Source organism: Mobula hypostoma, chromosome 1 (assembly GCF_963921235.1).
Source record: "Mobula hypostoma chromosome 1, sMobHyp1.1, whole genome shotgun sequence".
NCBI classification, from domain to species: domain Eukaryota; kingdom Metazoa; phylum Chordata; class Chondrichthyes; order Myliobatiformes; family Myliobatidae; genus Mobula; species Mobula hypostoma.
The window spans coordinates 237,435,135-237,459,236 of NC_086097.1; the positions used below are offsets into that span (position 1 = coordinate 237,435,135).

The following is a 24,102-nucleotide window of genomic DNA, read 5'->3' on the forward strand; positions in this document are numbered from 1 at the left end:
GAGTGTAGTTGCTATTACTAAGGAGAAGATGCTTGAGAAATTGAAAGGTGTGAAGGTAGATACAGTGCTGTGCAAAGCTGAGGCACATATACTGTACATAACCCAAGACTGTAGCTGCCCAAAAGGCTTAGGAGAGGGACGCCAGCACTGTCTAAGATCATTACTGTAGCTCTGAAGTTGCCTACAGTACAAACCAGTCTGCTTCAAGATGGCAGATATTCTTTTCTGAATGACCAAGTGAACCAGATGAACCATCCTTTAGTTTCATGGTAACCACTAATGATGCTATCCTTTGATTTCAGAAGATTGGAACAGAGAACATGGAACATTACAGCACAGTACAGACCATTTGCCCCACAATATCGTATCAATCTTTTAACCAACTCTAAGATCAATCTCACCTTTCCCTCCTCTGTAGCGCAGCCCTCCATTTTTCTATTATCCAGTTTCCTATTGAGGAGTTCCTTAAATGCCCCTGAGGTATTGACCTCTACCACCATCCCTGGCAGCATGCTCCACACAGTGTCCAGCTTTGTGTAAAAGAAACTTACCTCTGACATTTCCACTGTACTTTCCTCTGATCAGCTTATAATTATGCCCTCTCACATTCACCATTTCCACCCTGGGAGAAAGCCTCTGGCTATCCACTTGATCAATGCCTCTTATCATCTTGTACACCTCTATCAAGTTATCACTTCTGCTGCAAGCGAACAGGCCTAAGTTTGCTCGACCTACGTGGATATGCTCTTCAATCTGGGCAGCATCCTGGTAAACATCCTCTGTACCCTGTCTAAATCTTCCACATCCTTTCTATATAATGAGCTGACCAGAACTGAACATGATACTCCAAGAATGATGTAACCATAGATCTGAAACATTACCTCATGGCTCCTGAAATCAATCCCCCAATTACTGAAGGCCAACACACCCTATGTCTTAAAAACCCTATCAACTTTCATGCCAACTTTGAGGGAATCTATGGAAGTGGAAGCCAAGATCCCTCTGTTCCTTGACACTGCAAAGAATCCTGTCTTTAAACCTGTACTTTGCCCGAAGATTCAATCTTCTATAGTGAATCACTTCACACTTTTTTTGGTTGAACGCCATCTGCCACTTCTCAGCCCAGCTCTGCAATCTAAATTTCTCAACCACTGTGGTGAGATTTCAAGAGACATATCCTGTCCAATAACTTAACCACTAAACTATTGTCCTCTTAATGAGCTGAATAATCATTTAATTGTCTGAAACAAAAGAAAATTGAAGACCATTGGAAATAGTTGGTGATGATCCTCAGCATAATGTAATGTAAGGTTTGGAGAATGGTCTTCAAATAAAATTGAGTTGTACATTCACTTGAAATACATGTAAACCATGAGGTCCTGGGTCATGAAGCGCGTAAGCATGTAGTGATGAAATAAGAAATGGAACGCAATTAGACCAATCTGCTATCATGGGAAGTAAACAACTTTGTTTCTGTTTGGGAAGAAAGCTAGCTTCTGAATGTAATTTATGCCATTAACAAGTAGAGTTATTTTGAAACTGGATGTGTGAGCTACATGTGAGCACGTTGGACATTTCCTCTGACTAAGGTTGTGAACAGTGCATAGAACTTTGAGTTCTCAAGGCCGACCATGACTCTATCTCAATGGAGTCCTTAGTAGGCAGAAGGATGTGAGACTCACTGCCTTTTCAACATGTTAGTAACTTGTTGCTTTGTTAATATACTAATGTTTTTGTTAAAAAGATCATCAATATTTAATAAATTGTAGTTTTATATTATTGAAGTATTCTTTCTCCATCATTGTGACATATATGTACTTTGATAATAAATTTACTTTGAACTTTGAAATTCTCAAAATTTGCTTACGTGCCATTACTTCTTGTGTCAGCACTAATATTTATTTCATCCTGCTGCTGCCTGGAAGGGGTTTGTACGATCCCCTGGTGACGGCATGGGTTTCCTCCAGGTGCTCTGGTTTCCTCCCAAAGTTCAAAGACATACCGGTTGGGAGGTTAATTGGTCATTGTAAAATTGTCCCGTGATTAGGCTAGGATTAAATTGGGGGATTGCTGGGCTGCATGGCTTAAAGAGCCGGAAGGGTCTGTATGTCAATTAAAAAAAATAAATAAATCTCTCGTAACCTAATCCACTTTCTTCTTCTGATTCAGCATATGTTGGCAATATTCCAGATTTTTAATAAACATTAAAGTATGAACACTGTCTTTAAACATGACTCATTTAATTATTGCCTGTTACACCGCTCGTGTTTAGTGCAGCAATGAAGGTCCTCCATCTCTGACTATACTGTCACTCACATATATATGACGATTCTTCATTGCTCTTTCCGTAACAATTTTTTTGACCAGTCAAGGTTTTTAGCTCTGAGCTGAACCTTTGAACCTAGAGGACTGGTGGACTCTACCCTTTGACCTGGTTGGCATGGGTGATCCTACCAAGAGCCAAAGCACAAGGCCCAGATTTCACCCAACATAGCTCTCTGGATCATTGAGGCACATAAGCCTTTAACCCCTAAGACGAAGTTGTGGACCTCCTGGAGGCTTTAAACATAAGGCTTGTCGTAAGCAGTCTGGCCATTTCAGAAGAACATGGGAACACGTGAAGCGGAGAAACAACCAACCTACTATGAGTGACTTCCTTACTTGTGAAGGGATCAATGACCAAAGTGCTGTAATGGCAGCAGAACGATTATTCCAACTTCAGTCAGGAAAATGACACAGGAGCATTATGCATAAGCAGTGTTAACGGCAGAAACACAGAAGCTGCGATCACTTCTCTTTTCGTTTCTCCAAAAAGGACAGTTTTACCAATTCAGTATAATCTTCAGAGATCAGTGGTTAGATGAGACTTATTTATAAATTTTTCTTGTGGTAAATACCTTGAACATGTTGCACATTATTGTTCAAGGTGTGAGTAAGTGGATAGTTGCTGTTAGGCAAAGTCTGTGTTTTATGAGAAGTGATTTTATATGCATGGATTATAACTACCTCTAATAAATATTTAAAAATATATCAAGTTCAAAGTAAATTTATTATGTATACTTTAAGCAGATTTATCTCCTTACAGGCAGCTACAAAACAAAGAAACCCAAAATAACCTATTAAAACAAAAGAAGAACATCAAACAACCAATGTGCAGAGAAAAAAGAAACAAATCATGCAAACAATAGAAGTTATTTACAAATAAATAATGTTGCTGTTGAGGTTTGAAATCTCTGCATCAATGTAGGTTCTTTCTGTGCTGATTGGATAGGATGCTTGCATTCCCTCTTCCCTTCACCTTTTCTGCATATCACTTCCCAGCTTCAAAGTTCATCCCTCACTTCCCCACCTGCTCCGGATTCACTTATCTTCTTCTAGCTTGTACACCTTCTCCTCTTTTTATTGTGGCTTCTTCCCCCTCCCTTTCCAGTCCTGATGAAGGATCTCAGCCTGAAATGCCGACTACTTATTCACCTCCATGGATGCTGCCTGACTTGCTGAGATCCTCCATCATTTTGTGTGTGTATTGCTCAAGATTTCCAGCATCTGCAGAATCTTTTGTGTTCGGTGGAGAGGAAGCCATTTTGGTACACTGCTGATCTGTTCAGGTCCAGTGCTGCTTTACTAAACATTCATCATCTAGCTTGCCTCCACAATTAAACTGCCAAATGGTCCTGCATTGCAGCACATATCTTCTCTACTGGATGAGCAAACTGGTTTTGGAAGTTTGACTTATAGATTGCTTTACACCACCATTAATAAAAAGAAGATCCAGCCTTCAACACGGTTCATGTCTCTCCTGAGGGAAATCAGTTGGGTGTTGTGTTTATGTCACATACTCTAAATAAAAACTGGTGTCTTTGTATATCGAATGGTATATTGCATTTTGTATGTCTTATTGTCCAAAATTTGACGATACAATTATTGTTTATATCATCTGCATCTTAGCTGAATATCACAAACATTTTGGACTGGAATGTGTTCATCTGATAGAAATGAAACTGCTCGCTTCTTCATAGCCATATGATTTAAAATTGCAACTCACAAAAATTGCTTCACCTGAAAATCTGTTGGGGTTGTCTACTGTGTCCAGTGTTCCCAATGTGGCCTCCTCTACATTGTTGAGACCCACCATATATTGGGGGACTGCCATGTCGAGCATCTCCACGCCATCCATCACAAGCAGGACTTCCCGGTGGCCAAACATTTTAAATCTAGTTCCCATTCCCGTTCCAACACGTTGGTCCATGGCCTCTCTTGCGCTAAAATCAGGCCACCTGCAGGGTGGTGGAGCAACACCTTATATTCCGCCTGGGTACCCACCAACGAGATGGCATGGATATCAATTTCTCCTTCCAGGAATCCCGCCCCCCCCCCCACTTCCCTCTCTTCCCCACTCTGACCTTTTACTTCTTCTCACCTGACTATTACTTCTCCCTGGGTCTCCTCCTCCTTCCTTTTCTTCTATGTCCACTTTCCTGTCCTATCAGATTCCTTCTCCAGCCCTTAACCTTTCCCACCCACCTGGCTTCACCTATCACCTTTTAGCACCTCCTTCCCCTTCCCCAGACTTTTTACCTTGGCATCATTCCCCTTCATTCTCAGTCCCGAAGAAGGGTCTCAGCCCAAAACATCTGACTGTTCCTCAACTGCCGAGTTCTTCCAGCATTTTGTATATATTGCTTTGGATTTCCAGCATCTACAGAATTTCTTGTGTCTATGATTTAAAATTGGGCAGATTTATTTTAGAACTTTGACAGCAGAAATGAAGTTTCACTGCCACATAATGACAATGATATCAACTAACAGTCAAATGATTAGCTCTAACTCTGCAGCTGAAATATATGACAGTTCTGCCTCAAATTAAAATAATCTCAAAACCCTTCTTCTTCAAGCTCCATAATGCTAAATCTTTCAATGTTCTTGGCATTTTTGAATAAGATCTTTATCACCATACTGAATCTTGGGCACAGTCAAAATTTTACATTTTAATAAACATTAAATATCCCTAAATATATCATTGTTGAATTAAATAATTCACTTTGCCTTGGTTCAGTAGTAAACTCAGCAGGCATGAAACACAACTATTTTGCAATCAGCATTTTTTTTTATTAAATCGCTCTCATATAACATTCCCCTCCGGTAATAAAAGTGATAGAATAGTAATTTTCATTTAAAGTGGTGTGTAGCTGTAGACATCATGAGGAACTAATTATTCCATTATGGAAAGCCAAAATGCTAAGTAACAAATAATGATGTTTTCGTTAAACTGACATTTTAAGTTCCCATAAAATTGGACAATTTCAACAATAGTTACTTATTAGAATAAATTTGCTTGTGCGGAAGCATAAAGCAAAAGTTTTGGAAAAAGACCAGGTGGTATGCTATGAATAATGAAATGGCTTAGGCTGAATTTTCAGTCTATTTTCTATCTGGAGAAGACGAATTTCAGAGTTGTATACTGCATACATACTTTGGTAATAAATTAACCTTTGAACCTTTGCACCTAAGAAACTCTTGAGCAGATTGCATGTGTACTTCCACCCTTCTGCAAACCAGAACTATGGGAATTGACACAGATGGAGTCTTCTTCAAAATTGTGGGACATAAATGGCCTCGAATGCTGGATACAATTTTTTTTTAACTTATGGCTTTAGGGCACAATCAAATCTCAGTGAAATAATGCCATAAAAAAGAAAACTGAAAGAACGAATGAGCATAAAGAAAGAAAAAGAGTTCATTAAAGCAGTTTTGCAAATGTTCCACAAGGTCTCACATGAAAGAAAGTTATTTTAGAAACTATTAAATACTCCCTAGCTTATTAGCTGTTGACGTGGTAATATGTATCACTAATTTCATTTCCTTGGACTTATGTCAGTACCTTGACCATATATTTAAAACATCTTGGTTGCAAAAGTTTTAGCATATTGATAGAAGATGTAAAATATGCAAAACAATATTTCACAGTTCTTTGCAAATATCATACCTTAAGAGTGTCTCCTTGTGCTAAGTGGAATGTTCTGGCTGAGATATTAATTCCTTTGCCTGCTTGCACTTGTATGCTGTACACGCACTCATGGTTGTTTTCGTAGTTCAAAGGATAGTTGGGAGACAGCAGGATTCCCTCGTTGCTTGTTATGGATGTTCCGCATTCAGCTGTGGTTAGAAGAAAACAGTATTTTTAATATAACGACTCGAGTGAAAAACAACTTATCTCATATATTCACCACATTGTGGGCACTGAATTCAAGAATGTATTATACTTCGGTATTGTACTTAAGTACATCCATCATCAGTTTAAAATTGAAGGGCAATTAATAATTTGCACTAAGTTAAAAAGGAGAAATTATTTATTCTGCACTGAGAAACAACCTCATGCAAACATCTACTCTTTTTCACAGATTTTGCCTGGCCTGATGAGCTGCTCAGCAACAGTTATTACCCCTCAACCATCAGACCCTTGAACCAAAAGGGATAACTTCTCTCAGCTTCACTTGCCCTATCATTGAAATGTTCCCACAACCAATTGACTCTTCATCTCATGTTCTCAATATTTTTCGCTTATTTATCTATTACTCGTATTATTTTTTTTTGTTTTTGCACAGTTTGTTGTATTTTATACACTGGTTAAAGCCGCAATGTCTTTCATTGATTCTATTGTGGTTATAATTTTATTATGGATTTATTAAGTCGGCCCACAAGAAAAAAAATCTTAGGATTGTAAATGGTGACATATATGTACTTCAATAATGAATTTACTTTGAACTTTGATGTTAATATTTAGAACAAAAAAGTGCAAGTATTGACCTGAAGCATCCTTCCTCTGCTATTTCCGACTTCCTCTGCTTTTAATTCACATTTGCACCATTCAAGGAATATTAGGTTTTTCATTTTCTATGCAAGGATGTTGAATAAATGGAACTGAATTGGCTATTGGACAATTAAGTCCATGTGTGTTATTTCAGTGGAACTAAATATATGAGCTGAGAACAATCTGTATGTCACATGCTTGCATAGTTTTAGTACATGCAACAAACGGCAATTTTTTCTTTTAAATAAGACTTCGATGTTAATGAACCGGATTGCACAGCATTTGCTGAGGCCAGCAGTCCACCTGGACAGATGTCAGGTCAGCAAACACATCATTCACCTTGGTATGAGTTCGGAGTTTGAGGACAATAGCGAAGATCGAAGCTGGAAGGTTAAAGACTGAAGTCAGCGAGTCCAGAAGTTGGAAGACTGATGCATGTGAGGCCATTGCAAGCTGAAGGTATGGAGGAGGCCTGCATTGGGGATTAGAGAAACACCTGTGTGTGTGAGTGGGTGGCAGGGAGGAAAGGGGCTTGTTTTGTTGTTGTTGTCGTTGCTTGTGTTGTCCTGAAGATTGTGGGCATGCTCTGTTGCACCAGAGTGTGTGGCGACACTCGTGGGCTGCCCCCTTACACATCCTTTGGTTGTGTTGGTTGTTAACGCAAATGACACTTTTCCATCATTTAAACTAAGCTCACAATAAAATGTTAATCTATTACTCAAATGTAGGAAATGCTACCCAATAAAATATTGTGTAAGATGGCAAACTTAGGAAAGGAAAGAGCACGACCACGAGAGGTAGAATCAACCTTGACATGATGACAGATAGATCAGCCAACAAAACTCCATTATGTTGGTTGGATCTTCAGCCAGTCATTTAAATAAGGATGCGAAACAATATTCATTTAATACTGTTTGAAAATTATCAACCACAGGTCACTACATCTCTCAAAATGATGTTTGGATGAAATAGTTAAATTCAACAGTGTAAAGTGATAGCATTGGAATGGAGCTCTTCCTGAATCATTGAGTGTGTGCCTTCAGGCTCCTGTAACTCCTCGCTTAATGGTAGCAATAAGAAGAGGGCATGTCCTGGGTGATGGGGGTCCTTAATGATGGATACTGCCTTTTTGAGGCATCACTCCTGAAAGCTGACCTGGATACTGGGGAGGTTAGTGCCCATGATGGAGCCGACTGAGTTCACAATTTTCTGCATATAATTTTGATCCTGTGCAGTGGCCCCCATACCTAACAGTGATGCAGCCGGTTCGAATGTTCTCCATGGTACATCTGTATAAATTTGCAGGTGTCTTTGGTAACACACCAAATCTCCTCAAACTTCAAATGCAATATTGCCACTGTTTTGCCTTCTTTGCAACTGCATCGATACGTTGGGTCCAGGATAGAACCTCAGAGACGTTACCACGCAGGAACTTGAAATCGCTCAGCCTTTCCACTGCTGATCCCTCGATGAGGGCTGGTGTGTGTTCCTTTGTCTTACCCTTTCTGAAGTCCATAATCAATTCTTTGGTCATACTGATGTTGAGCAAAACGTTATTGTTGCGACACCACTAAACTAGCTGATCTTTCTCACTCTTGTACCCCTTTCTATCACCATCTGAAATTCTGCCAACAATAGTTGTGTTATATCAAATCTATAGATGGCGTTTGAGCTGTGCCGAGCATACAGACATGGGTGTAGAGAAGGCAGAGCAGTGGGCAAAGCCCACATTCTTGAGGTGTGCCAGTGCTGATTATCAGCAAGCTGGAGATGTTATTTCTGATCCATATAGACTGTGGACTTCTGGAGAGGAAGTTGAAGATCCCATTGCAGAGGGAGGTACAGAGGCCTAGGTTTTGTAGCTTTTTGATCAGAACTGTAGGAATGAATGTGTTAAACACAAAGCTGTAGTAAATAAACAGCATCCTAACATACCGTAAGTATTAGCACTGATGCAGTCATTTTCCTGGGAACTCCTCTTGTTTGTGTTCCCAACAGATTAATTTATCTTGATGTGATTCATTTCAGGTATGAACATATCCTTGACTTAGGACCACAGAGGTTTGTTTTACTGCAGGAGTCATTAAATTTTGATTAGGAACAGAAATTATTTTTTTTCTTCACATCTATAAGGTAAGCCCAACATAAAACTTAAGCTGTTCTTCTAATAACGGTGGTTGTTCTGAAAAGTTCCTTATTGGTCATGAAGTGATTTGAGACAAAATGAAAAAAGTGAAATATGTTATATGAACATTCCCTTATCCGAACTCCATTCTCTCCCCATCTGCATCCCAACCTATTCTCCCTCTGGAAATCCACACTCCAACTCTGCACCCAGTTCCCCAGTCCCACTCACGCCTCCTCCCCTCTCCCAATGTTCACTGCACTTCAGTTTACGCCATGTCTCCTGCCCACAATTCATGATGAAGATCTAGAATCTTGAAAGTAGAAAGAAAGTTTAATATCTCAGTAAATTAACATTTCAGGTTGATGTTTTTTGATGAAAGTTGTGAAAGAAATAGAAATGAACATTGACTAAGTCGCAAAAAGAAGAAGGGTCTCAGCCCGAAACATTGATTGTTTACTCTTTTCCATAGATGCTGAGTTCCTCCAGCATTTCAGATTGCAAAAACATCTACTCCACAATCTCCATCAGCACAGGTGCACCACAGGGCTGTGTGCTTCACCCCCTACTCTACTCACTTTACACCAGTGACTGTGTAAGTACAACTCTAATATCACCTTCAAGTTTGCTGATGACACCACTGTTGTGGGCCGTTTCAAAGGTGGTGGTGCATCAGCTTACAGGAGGGAGATTGAAAATTTGGCTGAGTGGTGTCAACAATAACCTCTCACTATTGACAGCAAGCCCAAAGAACTGATTTTAGACTTCAGGAGAGGGAAACCAGTGGTCCATGAGCCAGTACTCATCAAAGGATCGGAGGCAGAGAGGGAGACCTGTCCTGGACCCATCATATAAATGTAATTGCACTGCTTCCTTATGGGTCTGCAGAGGTTCAGCATGACACCAAACACCTTGAAAAACTTCTATAGATGTGCGGTGGAAATTGTATTGGCTGATTGCATTACAGCCTCGTATGGAAACACCAATGCCTTTGAGCAGAAAGCCCTATAAAATGTAGACGATTTGGTGCAGTACCTCATGGATAAAAGTCTTCCCAACTGCTGAGCACATCTACATGAAACGCTGTTGTAGGGAAGCAGCTTCCATCATCAAAGATCCTCACCACCCAGGCCATGATCTTTTCTCACTGCTGCCATCAGGTAGAAGCTACAAGTGTCTCAGTACTTGTACCACCAGGTTCAATAACAATTACTACTCCTCAACCATCAGGCTCTTGAACAAAAGATGATAACTACACTCATCTATTGCAAAGTTCCCACAACCAAAGATCTCACTTTAAGGATTTTTTAATCTTGTTATTTCATGCTCTTGTTATTTATTTATATTTGCATTTGAAAAATTTGTTGTCTTCTGTGTTCTTGCTCTTTCACTGATCCTGCTTACAGTTACTATTCTATAGATTTACTAAGTATGCCCGCAGCAAAAGGAATCTTACGTGGTGACATGTATGTACTCTGATAATAAATTTTACTTTTTTGATTTTGTGTGTGTTGCTTTGGATTTCCAGCATCTGGCAGACTTCCTTGTGTTTGTGATTTACTGTTCAAAGTTCAAAATAAATTTATTTTCAAAGCACATACTGTATATGTCACAATATACTACCTTCACAGCATTCACAGAACAAAGAAATACAATAGAATCAGTGAAAACCACACATGAACAAAGACTGACAAACAACCTATGTGCAAAAGAAGACAAACTGTGCAAATACAATAAATAAATAAACAAGCAAGAAAATAGATAAATTAGATAAGTTGATGCATGCAAGCTCAATTTCAACATTCAAGAGAAGTATGGATAGGTGCATGGATTGTCTGGGTGCAGATTGATGGGATTCGTTTTTCATTACTTCCTGTGTGGTATGACATAAGCAATTATGGTCTTTCCATGACCATGATTCGTGACACTTCTCACGCTCCTGTCGCCTATCATTTTGGATCTCCCCCTCCCCCTCCCACTTTCAAATTCATTACTATCTCTTCTTTCAGTTAGTCCTGACAAAGGGTCTCGGCCCAAAATGTCGACTGTACCTCTTCCAATAGAAGCTGCCTGGCCTGCTGCGTTCACCAGCAACTTTTATGTGTGTTGCTTGAAATTCCAGCATCTGCAGATTTCCTCGTGTTTGCGCTTTCCATGACCATGATGGTTCTTGGCATTTTTTTCTACAGTAGAGATTTGCCATTGCCTTCCTCTGGGCAGTGTGCCTTTACAAGTCAGGTGATCCCAGCCATTATCAATACCCTTCAGAGATTGTCTGGCATCAGTGGTCGCATAACCAGGACTTGTGATAGGCACCAGCTGCTCATACGACCACCCACCTCCTGCATCCACGGCTTCACGTGATCCTGAGTGGGGGGGGGGGGGTTTAAGCACTTTGCCCAAGGGTGACCTGCAGGTTAGCAGAGGGGACGAGCATCTTATACCTCCTTCGGTAAAGACGTATCTCCACCCCTCCACACGATGGGACCAGGCGGCTTAAATGGTTTGGCAAGGACTAGACAGGCCGAAGGGCCTTTCCCTCTGCTGTAATTCTCTAGATAAATAATAAATAAATGCATACAGTACATGCTCACAGAAACGTAAGAACATGAGTTGTAGAGTCCTTGAAGGTGAATCCATACTGAACGTGCGGCACAAGTTGTCACAACACTAACAGGTTGTGGGATGGAGTGGGAAGGGAGGAGAAAAATTGAATAAAAATGGAATGTAATTACAAAGAAGGTGTGACAGTGACTATATTTCGTGAGGAGTTTGAGGAGATATGCTATCTCACCAAAGTCATTCGCAAGTTTCTACAGATGTATCATGGAAAACATTCTAACTGGCTGCCATAATATACCACCATTTGGTATCAGGGGGTGGCTGTTGCACAGGGTCAAAGTAAGCTGCAGAAAGCCGTAAACTTAGTCAGCTCCATCATAGGCACGAACCTTCCCAGCATCCATGACATTAAGTACCCCAATACTCAGGATATGTCCTCTTCTCATTGCTACCATCAGGAAAGAGGTACAGGAGCCTGAAGGCACACACTCAACGATTCAGGAACAGCTTTATCCCCCTCTGCCATCATATTTCTGAATGGACATTGAACCCATGAACACTACCTGGCTATTTTTCTCTTTTTGCACTATTTATTTAATTCATCTTGAATATCTATCTACTGTAATTTACAGTTTGTTATTATGTATTGCAATGTACTGCTGCCATATTAAAACAAATATCACTACATATGTCAATGATATTAAAACTGATTCCGATTCTGAATCCAAAATATCAGAAGTGACAAAGAGATGAATGCTGGAAATGTGAGTCAGAAGACTGGAATGGCTGATTATTTGAAGCTGACAATTCAGTCCTAAGCATTGATTCCAAAAGACTATAACATGCCAAGCCAAAAGATGGAGTACTCTTCCTTGAGCTTGTGTTGCAAGATGCCTGAGATTATTATGTGACCTTGGAATGACAGATTAGTGGTCTCCAGGGCTGCAATTTTTCTCATGTCATATTTTGTGCTGCTTGTAATCTAGCTGACCGATTTACTGTCTATGATTAGTCAGCAATATCAGGGACATACTACATAAATAACAAGGAGAATGGAGTCCAAACTAAACTTCCTTCATCTTGTAAATCTCATGACTGCACAGTGGGGAATATAAGTTATAAACACAAGAGATTCTACAGATGTTGGATATCCAGAGCAACACACACAAAATGCTGGAACTCAGCAGATCCGGTGAGGAATAAACCATCAAAGTTTCAGGCTGAGACCCTTCATTACTAGGAAGGAAGGAGGTAGAAGCCAGAATAAGAAGGTAGAGAGAAACGGAAGGAAAACAGGATGGCAAGTGATGGGTGGGACTAGGTGAGGATGATGGTGGTTGACTGAGGGAAGCAGGTAGGATGAATAAAGAAGATGGGAAGTAATTGGTGGAAGAGGCTAAGGGTGAAGAAGAATGAACTTGATTGGAGAGGACACAGTGAACCAATGGAGAAAGGGCATCAGAAAGAGATGATGGGCAAGTGAGGAGTTTGTACCAGGAGAACTGGAAATAGTAGATGACCTTTGTAGGCTTTGAAGTCCTGAATGGCGGTGAAGGAGGAGGTGTAGATGCATGTGTGGCATTTGTGCTGCTTGCAAGAATAAATAGCAGATTGGAGATCAGTGAGGAGGGATGAGTTGACAAGGGAGTTATGTAGAGAACGATCCCTTTATGATGAGAGTGGGGTGGAGGGAGAGGGAAAGATGTGGTAGGATCCCATTGGACATACAGGAAGTTACAGAGAATGATATTTTGGATATGAAGTCTTGTGGGGTTCTAGGTAGGGCTAAGGGGAACCCTATCCCTGTAATAGTGGTGGGAAGATGGAGTGAGGACAGATGCAAGTGAAATGAAGGAGATACGGATGAGGGCAGCATCAATGGTTGCAGAATAAATTACTATCTTGCTTCAAGTTACATTACCCAACAAGTTGTTTTAATGAAGTGTATGTTTCTTATAGTTTGAAAGTTTCTCTTGATAATTTTTATTGCTTTACTTAATTGGTTTGATATCTGATTTTAGAGCTGTTCACCAACAGCAAACACTGTTTCTTTTTGTTGACTTAGGTGAAAGCTTTTCTCAGATTTAGCTATTGGCTCTTTGGGACATTCTGAAGCAAGCTGTAGGCAGAGACCAATTACCCAATTATTGGGTGAGTTGGGACGATTGTCCACCGTTGATAGGTACTTCAGCCATTCCAGTGAAAGGCCTGATTCATTTGTGAGAAAAAGCTCTCAATAGATTGGGCACAGTGGAGTTGCTAGATGAAGAAAGAATCAGATTAGTTTTCTACCATTCCATAAACATGTCAATGGAATGGAATAATCATAGAAATGAAGTCCATCAGCTTGATTATAATAAATATAGTCATTCTATATGGGAATATTCTGGTGGTGGAGAGCTCAATGATCTATCAGTCCAGAGCCACATCTGCATCCCATGCATTTAACAGGTGTGCATCCTCTTTAGGTCTTCTAGAGGCAACAAAGGCCTACTGGCTTTGTGGGTTGACTTGAGAGTGTGGAAGACCAGCCTGAGAAAAGTTCATCCAGTAAGTAAGGATATCAGGGAGTACTAACAGTAATCTTGAATTGGATGAGACTTGGAATATACTACCCAACTCTTGTCCAAAGTTTCTAGTGTGAGGGAGAGTGATGAGCTGTGCAGTAGAAAAGGGATGAAAACCACACTTAAACATCTTACAAAGGCCTTAATAGTGAGGAAGGTTGTAACCAAGGACTTCAGCACAGGAAGATACAAGATTGCCTAATTCAAGTGTAAAGGAGAATGGAAATAATTGTTATTCCAATTGGATGCAGCACAAAACAAACATAAAGGACAAAGAACAGAATAATAATACTAAAAAACACAATAAATATAACTACATAAGATAGCTTATATACATAGATTGATTGTATATCCATAAAGTGATGCATAAGCTGACTGATAGGCACTAATGAAGTCGTGGTAAAGTTAGTGAGGGGAGATACTGATTCACCATACTGTTGGGGAAAGCAACTGCTTTTGAGTCTGGTGGTCCTGGCTTGGAAGTTACATCACCTCCTCCCTGATGGGAGCGGGGTAAATACTCCATGCACAAGGCAGATAGACCTTGTATCAAGACATTACTGACCCTTTTCCAGTACTTTTCTGCATAAATGTCCTTGATGGCGCATAGGCTGTTGCTGGCGATGCATTGGGCAGTTTTGACTACCCGTTGCAGAGCCCTCCCGTCCACTGTAATGCAGTTTCTGCCCTGTGCAGTGGCTCAGCTTGTTAGGATGCTCTCCACTGCACATCTTGCGAGTATGGTCATGCAAAATCCAGCTTTCTTTAGCCTTCTCAGAAACTAGGGTGGTGAGCTTTCTTGACTGTGTTGGATGTATTCTGGGACCATGAGAGGTTGTGTGTGATGAGTACTCCCAGGAGTTTGAAACTGCTCGCAGTTTTCACTGCTGTGCCACCGATGTAAAGAGTGGTGCCAGTTCTCCTGAAGTTGATAACAGTCTCCTTTGTCTTGTTGACATTGAGGAAGAGGTAATTTGCCTGACACCAGGACCTGAGCTCTTCCACCTCCTCTCCGTAGGCTGTCTCATCATTACTGGTGATGGGCCCCACCACTGGCATGTCATCGACAATGTGATTGCACGGGTGTTTGGCTGAGCAGTCGTGCGAGCAGAGTGCTCAGCACACAGCCCTGGGGTCAGCCTCGTTGAGGATGATGGGGAGGAAGAAGCGGTTGTGCATCCTGACTATCTGAGGTTTGTTCATTAAGAGGTCCAACACCCAGTGTACAAATAGTGTATTTAGACCCGAGGAGTAGGAGTTTGTTCACCAAGCTCTGTAGTACCATATTGTTGACTGCTGAACTGAAATCTAGAAACAGCATTTTGACATGTGTCCTTGTTTTCCAGGTGTGTCAGGCCCAAATGCATGACAGATGTTATCGCATCTGTCGTAGAGCGGTTCTGTCAATAAGCATATTGGTGAGTGTCCAATGTGGAAGGAATGGAGCTTTTGATAAATGCCATTACCAGCTGTTTAAAGCACTTCATGATGATTGGCATCAGCGGCACAGGGCCGCAGTTGTTTAGTTCTGAAGGTGTAGAGTTCTTTGGTACTGGGATGATGGTGGATGATTTGAAGCATGGGGAACTGCAGCCTGGATGAGTGAAGTGTTGAATATGTCTGTGAAGATGTCAGTGAGCTGGTGTGCACACTCCTTCAGTACTCAGCCTGAGATGTTGTCTGGCCCGGCTGGCTTACAGGGGTTGACTCTCGGCAGAGTCTTTCTCACGTTTCCCTCTGTTGCAAATGGTGGCTGTTCACCTGTGAGAGTGTAGCTTCCATGGTAAATTTAAAAATACCAAGGCAGCATGTACTAAAACTCTGAAGTGGCTCATAAAAACAGGTTAAAGAAAGACATAAACAAGCACTGAAGAACGAATACAAGTAGTAGATTTCTGATAAGGTGAGTAAAGGTAAAATGTCAGAAAATCCAGCAGCAACAATGCAGAAGGTAAAGGACTGCCCTGGACACAAGGTGTACGACTGACCAAATGGACATCCTAATCCTTAATTATTTTGTGGTTCATTAATCAAGCCATCTAAATTAATGCCACTGTTTATTCTTGTTAATTCTTTGATACAAAATTGGTAGGTATTCATACAGTTTTAAACTTTCCAAAAATGACCAGAACGTCTCAAGATACAACCTTGATCAGCCAATAACTCCGTTAATTCCATGACTTCCATGGTTTTCTTTGTTTTGCAGCTATTCGAAGAATCCAAACCTCAGAGTTGTATACTCATACATACTTAAATAGTCAACAAACTTTTGAATCTTCAATTTCTTTGTTATGAAAATAATTATGAAGCATGCAGGATTCAAAAACAATTCCTAAATTTGGGGAAAGTTATCCACCTCCCTCTTCAAATGGGGGTAAAGCTTATTTCTTTCCAATAAGTAGTCTTTGGGATTTGTTTGATTTGCAGTCTGTTATCAGGTGCTAGGTTGAAGAACCAGTTGTTCTTTTGCTCTTTTGAGCAACCGAGAGTGAAGGGATATTTGAAAGAGGTATACAAGATTATTTCATATTTCGATAAAGTAGCCATAAAAACTGTTTCTGTTGATAAAAGGACAAGGACTTAACCACTTAGATTCTGGGTGTACTGGATCAAGTCTCAATCCAAACCTAAATCTTTCTGCATTGGCAAAGAAAGGAAGAAAATCAATGAAAATTAATCAGACTGTTTCAAAATGAGCAGTTGAATCAAACTGTCAATTTTATGCTGTGTGATCAAAATGAATCATATTTTTGAGCTTAGATACTTGGTAATTCTCTGCTTTGATTTTAATTTTGTTTTCATTGTTGGCTATTAATTATAATTTTAATCTGTCAATATATCACATTATATGTAATTGTTCAATGATTCAATTTTCATTCAATTCTATGTTTAATTTTCCTTCTCTTTACAGAACTTATGCTTCTGTGGTACTGAATTGCATTCTGCTCTGCAAAGAAGAATATAATAGCTCATGTGGTACAAATTTCTTTTTGTCCTTTATCTGTAAAGTAAGATGGGAATAGAAGTACGGACGTGATTAGAGGTGGTTCGAGAAAGTACACAGATCCAACATGAAAACTGTAAAATGTGAACACAAATGAGAAATAGACGACAAGATGAAAATGACTAGATTTCTCCAGGTAAAATGCCTGAAATGTTAAAGATAACTGTCCAGATACCACTATTTTTGGAACGTAAATGCTCTTTCTTACACTGAATCATTGATTTAGATTTATGCAATGGTTATGTCTATTGATAATCTCTGGAATGTACTACATTAGTTCCTTAGTTGACCTCATATAAGTTGTTTATTTGTTCGCTATTCCAGTGTAAAGTAAATGCAAGGTCTACTCTGAATATATTCACTTAAGGTCAGCCTCTCTACAATGAAAATTGTACACATGAAACACTGACTTGCCAAATTTCTGGTTTTAACGAACTACCAATATCAATTTCAGCTAAATTTTAGCCAAAGAAATAGACAGGATTAGAGGCATGGGGATGATAGATAACTTTTTCCCCATCGTCAATGTGCAAAACAACACGGCAAAGTAGTAGGTTGTGGGGCAACAGCTTTTCTTGAGCATCAGAGAAAGAACTTTTTTGTTCACCCAGATCATAGAACAGAGAACAGTACAGCACAGTAGAGGCCCCAATATTGTGCTGACCTTTTAATCTTTTCCAGGATATATCTAACAGTTCCCTCTCACATATGATTATCCATATGATTATCTAAGAGTCTGTTAAATGTCCTTCATGTGATGGCCCTTACCATCAGCCTTGGCTCTGCATTTCATGTCACTTACTACTCTCATTGTAAAACCTTTACCTCTGACAGACCCCTAAATTTTCCTTCAATCACCTTAAAATTATGCCCCCTTATATTGGCCATAAATACCCTAGGAAAAAGGTGATGGCTGTACACTCTGTCACTATATACAAACATGAGATTCATTTTCCTGTGGGCATGCTCAATAAATCCACAATAGGATAATAATCATAATAGAATCAATGGAAGATCACACCAACTGGGCATTCAACCAGTGGGCAAAGGACAAGGTGCAAGGTGCAAAACACGGTCCCAACAGTCATACACAGCACAAAGCACACACAGCAGATAAAAGATAAAAGAAACAGCCACTCAATGCAAGAGACCAAATTCAAGCTATTCAATGCTGCCAAGATCTGTAGACGACATTAACGCAGCTTGTCTTCTGCCGAGGGAACACTGGGGAGGGACAGCAACGACTCCAGCCTGGACGCCACCCCACATCACTGTACCAACACCCCACCCTGGCAGCTACAAACAGGCAACACCTCGGCTTGAGACCTCGTCCTTGCACACATATGATCACAAGCACATATAGGATGCCAGTAAAATACAATCACGCAACATATATATGTATCCAGTCCACACACTGAGTCCATTGTTCTGCCAAGAAAGTACTGGGGGTGGGAGTGGCAGTACCAACTCCACCCTGAATGCAGAGCCACGCCACCCCTGGTGGAGCATACCAGCTCCGATGTCTCTCTTGCCGGCTGCACCGACGTCCGTAAACAGGCAACACTGCAGCTTGAAGCCCTGAGTCCAACTGAATATTGGCAAAATCTGCAGTCGACCTCAATACAGCTTCTCTTCTGCCAAGCGAACACTGGGATGGGGGACAGCACCGACACTGTCCTGGATACCACACCACATCGCCCCTGGTGTACCGTGTCAGCTACAATGCCTCTCGCCTGGTGGCTGTAGACAGGTGACACCATGGCTAGAGACCTAGTTCTTGCTACAACCGAGACCACACAGATACCCCGCCATCCACCCTTGCTCTCTGCCAATAAATCAGTAAAACCATTTAGTTTATTATGTAGTCCAGTGCAACCTGCTAAGCCTGGTGATAAGCCTTATGAGGGCATATTTAAAGTCTTTTGAGGACCATTATTCACCAAAATCTTTGATTATATGTAAGGTTTAGATTTCATAATGGGAATCAAGAGGAAGATGAGTCTACTTCACAGTTTGTGACAGTGCTGAAGTAATTTTCTGAACACTGTGATATGGGCAGTGGCCGAATGGCACATTACCTGATAGACTCGTATGTGGTCTGTGTAGTGAGGCAATTTAGAAATGTTAGCTTACTGAAGACAGACTAACATTACAAAAAGCAACTGAGATTAGTACATTGATGGAGATGGCAGCTAAAGAAACACAGCTATCAAGTGCATCTTCCCAAGTTCATAAATTTCCTACTGACTTTAAGAATAAGACAATCAATGTCACCAGTGTAACAAAACTGGACATTCAGCAAATAGACGCTAGAATAAAGATCTAGATTGCCAAAGCTGTGACAGAAAGGGACATATTGAATAGACCTGTAAGATTAAAAAGACACTATCAACTCAGAACACTATAAAGAAAAATGAATATTGGAAAAACAAAAAGAAATATGTTAACAAGGTAGAGCATACTGAGGATGGACTGAGTGATTCTCACTCTATGGTTGAAGAAGGTTTGAATGTGTAATGCCCTGGTTAAGTTTTCTACTGCTGTGCTTTGAGGGATTTTTATTTTAGTGTTTTTTTGCAAAAGCAGTGTGTCCTGCTTGTAAGAGTGCTTTGGCTTCAGCTAAAGATAAGGAGCAATATTGTCCAACTTAGGAATGTTGAGCCAGCCAGTTAGGGTTGCCTTTGTACGTGTTGTAACTTTCTGCCCTCTAGGATATCATGGAACACGCAAGAAGGCTGGGAGGGATGAGATTTCTGAAGGACAGTAGTCTGGTCTGCGGTCTTCTGGTAGGATCTGTGGAGCGGGTCACAAGGGAAGATGCCACTGAATGCCGTTCGAAGGAGAGACCCCATCATAGGAAATGCTTTGCGCAGATGAATTGTTCCAAGGAGGGAGTGCCAGTGCTATTGAGAGAGCCAGTTTGTTCAAGGTGTTCTTTGAGGGAAGTTTGAACTGTGACTGGTATCCTTCATGCAGGACATGGGTTCAGCTCATCAGTAAAGTGATACACTTGACTACTCCAGAAATGAACTCCAATGTTCATATGAACATTGGATTGGTTTACTGTAATGGGCCCTTTTATCTTTCTTTTCTTTCCCTGTTAATTGTTTGACAAAGTAGAAAAATTGATAAATATACTTTCTTTACAATTTTATGCTGCTGTATGATTTGTCATTTCTTGGTGATCGATAATTGTGTATGGGCAGTATTTAAATAGCATTTGCTGCAGTTAATGTTCCATAATTAGAACATCCTAATTTTCCTGTTTGGTTGAACCACACATCATACCGACCCTAGACCTATATTGCTTATGAAAGGTGGCTGTCCCACCGCTGAGTCACATGGTTGTTAGTAGAGCTCGCTAACGAGCCAAGTTTGTATACAAACCCAGTGAGAGAGTTACGCATGTTTTATCCACTTTAGGGCACAAATACATCTATTGGGTGAACTTGCAGTTTGATGGGGCCACAGTGAGGATGCAGGTGGACATGTGTGCTGCAGTATCACTGGTATCAGAGGAGGATACAAGGATAAATTAGAGCATCTCACCCCAGAAGGGGCAAGGTTGGCTCTAAAGGTTCGGTTGCTCCAGTGAGGGGAGATTAATGAACTGAGAAAGAAACTTCCATTGTACATTGTTAAAGGTGCTGTGGTTATCCAGTACTTCTGGAATGCTCATGGTTAAAGCAGCTCAAACTCAACTGGAATGAAGTGCAGTCGATTGGTGGCCACTGGTCTACAGGAGGTACTGAGGAAACACATGGAAGCGTTCAACAGAGAACTGAGCAATAGTAACGGAATCATTGTCAAACTGGCTGTTAAGTCCAACACAACATCCAAATGCCTAAAGGCAAGACAATTCAAATTAATTCAATTAATTTCAAGTTTTAATTGTTGTTCAACCACACAGTACATGAATACTCATGAATACAGCCAAAAAAGACAGTGTTACTCTGGAGGCAAAGTGCTAACACACAGTACCAACAGTCACAAACAAGAACACATTCACAGAATAAAGGAGTCCCGACGACCCCCCCCCCCCATGACACCTTCAGCTTGAGGCCTGGTCCTCACACATAAAAATCAACAAACCCACATAGAATATCAGTCAACTACAACGATGCAGAATATGCATGTAAGTAGTCCAGACACCCCTGCCCACTGATATCATATGTTGACCCAGCCCGACGCCCGATAGGTGACATGGCAGGCGGCCTTGAGGCCCAGTTCTCATATATACAAGCACATATAGAATACTAGCAAAAGTACAACACAGAATATGCATGCATAAAGTCCAGACCTCCCAAGTACACTGATATCGTCTGTCGACCCACTCCAGCGTCTGCTAGGCAACACTGCAGCTTCGAGACCCAGTCCTCACATATACAGGCACGTGTATTGTTAACAACACAACCAGACAAATATGTACGTAGTCCAGACCACTCAGTCCAATTGAGATCTTCAGTCGATCACAACCGTGCTACGCCACCTCTGATAGAAACCGCTGGTCTGGCACCCCCCCCCAGTGGCTGAAAGCAAGTGACTTGCTGCTGGAGGCTCGAGTCCATTGAGTGCCACCAAAAAAATCTGCAGTCAAACACAACAGAGCTTGTCTTCTGCTGAGTGAAACCCTGGGAGGGCAATGTCGACTCTGTCCTGGACACCGCACCACACCGCCCCAGGTGAAGTGCAAAGGCTTGATCTCGCCCCTCTGGCAGTTGGACACCATGGCTTCAGGCCTAGTCCTTGCTACCACCGATACTAGGAAGCTCTCCTGTTCCATATGGCCTAAAACCAAATGTAGAGCCTGAATTGGAAAGACTAGACCAGAGTAAGGTATTGGAAACAATATGTGTGAGTAAATAGGAAACTTCAGTGGTTCCTTTCCTAAAATCTTGTGGAGACTTCAAGGTAGACATTAACTTGGTTCTTATGATTGAACAAGACACTCTTCCCCACATTGCTGACCCTTTTACAGGTTTGGCTGAAGGACAGACATTTGGGAAGAATGAAAACAACAGGAATTCTGCAGGTGCTGGAAATTCAAGCAACACACATCAAAGTTGCTGGTGAACGCAGCAGGCCAAGCAGCATCTGTAGGAAGAGGTGCAGTCGACGTTTCAGGCCGAGACCCTTCGTCAGGAGAACCAACCACAGAATTGAAACCTTAACACGAGGAAATCTGCAGATGCTGGAAGTTGAAACCTTACCAGACTTCCTCCTTTGCAACCATGGGAATGGTCTGAAGAACCATAACCCAGGATTCACATAGATATTACAGGACCTGTTACTGGTTGCAGTGGACACACACAGTAAATGGCCCAAAGTTGTCATTATAAAGAGCACTACATCAGAAAAATGCATTGAGATGTTATGAACCATCTTTAGGCTTTTTGGTCTTCTTTGCAAATGGCAATTGCTCACAACACCCATCTGAAGGGTTCAAGGCAGTTATGGAAGCAAACAGTATTGAGCACATCAAGTCAGCATCATATCATCCAGCCACTATTGACCTTGTTGAACAATTTCTCCAAACAATGAAACAAGCCTTAGACCACCTGGACAATACAAACACCTATGTCAGGATGCTGTTCATTGACTATAGATCAGCATTTAATACCATCATTCCCACAGTCCTGATTGAGATGTTACAGAACCTGGGCCTCTGTATCTCCTTCTGCAATTGGATCCTCAGCTTCCTAACCGGAAAACCACAATCTGTGCAGATTGGTGATAACATCTCCTCGCTGACGATCAACACTGGTGCACCTCAGGGGTGTGTGCTTAGCCCACTGCTCTACTCTACTCTATACCCATGACTATGTGGCTAGGCATAGCTCAAATACCGTCTATAAATCTGCTGATGATACAACCATTGTTGGTAGAATCTCAGATGGAGACAAGAGGGCGTACAGGAGCGAGATATGCCAACTATGGGAGTGATTTCACAGCAACAACCTGGCACTCAACGTCAATAAGATGAAAGAACTGATTGTGGACTCCAAGAAGGGTAAGACGAAGGAACACATACCAATCCTCATTGAGGGATCAGAAGTGGAGAAAGTGAAGAGTTTCAAGTTCCTGGGTGTCAAGATCTCTGAGGACCTAACCTGGTACCAACATATTGATGCAGTTATAAAGAAGGCAAGACAGTGACTATATTTCATTAGGAGCTTGAAAAGATTTGGTATGTCAACAAATACACTCAAATACTTCTATAGACGTACAGTGGAGAGCATTCTGACATTCTGCACCACTGTCTGGTATGGGAGGGCTATTGCACGGGACCGAAAGAAGCTGCAGAGGGTTGTAAATTAAGCCGGCTCCATCTTGGCTAGTAGCCTACAAAGTACCCAGGGCATCTTCAAGGAGCGGTGTCTCAGAAAGGCAGCGTCCATCATTAAGGACTTCCGGCAATAAAGACATGCCCTTTTCTCACTGTTACCATCAGGTAGGAAGTACAGAAGCCTGAAAGCCCAACTATTCAGAAATAATTTCTTCCCCTCTGCCATCTGATTCCTAAATAGACTTTGAACCTGTGAATAATACCTCACTTTTTTAATGCATATTTTTTTTCAGTTTTTGCATGACTTTTAATCTATTCAATATATGTATACTGTAATTGATTTACATATTATTTATTTTTATTATTTTTTCTTCTTCTTGTATATTATATATTGCATTGAACTGCTGCTGCCAAGTTAACAAATTTCCCGGTACATGCCAGTGATAACAAACCTGATTCTGATTCTGATTCTGAGCTCTCAGGACATCAGTAGGAAATTGATCCCTCAACCAGCATCTTACCACTCTCTTGCTGAAATTCCACAGCACACCTCAAGCCACCACCAAAATGGCTCCAGCCACTGCACTGTTGAAAAGACAGCTTTGCACCCAGCTTGGTCTGCGTAAACCACCAAGCGCAGAACAGATTGTGCTAAATGAACAGAAAGATGTGCCAAGGTGCAGAACAGAAGCTTTACAGCACGGGAGAGAGTACTTGCCCAGTACTATATCTCTGGAACAAAGTGGA

At 41.1% G+C, this 24,102-nt stretch overlaps 1 protein-coding gene across 1 annotated transcript in view; it reads right to left on the reverse strand.

Moving 5' to 3' along the window:
- csmd3b (CUB and Sushi multiple domains 3b) overlaps positions 1-24,102 on the reverse strand; it is a 2,345,756-nt gene that overhangs the window by 487,014 nt on the left and 1,834,640 nt on the right. Inside the window, exon 22 of the mRNA XM_063066157.1 lies at positions 5,987-6,156. Coding sequence (XP_062922227.1) covers positions 5,987-6,156 — 170 coding nt within the window. The remainder of the gene's footprint in view (positions 1-5,986; positions 6,157-24,102) is intronic.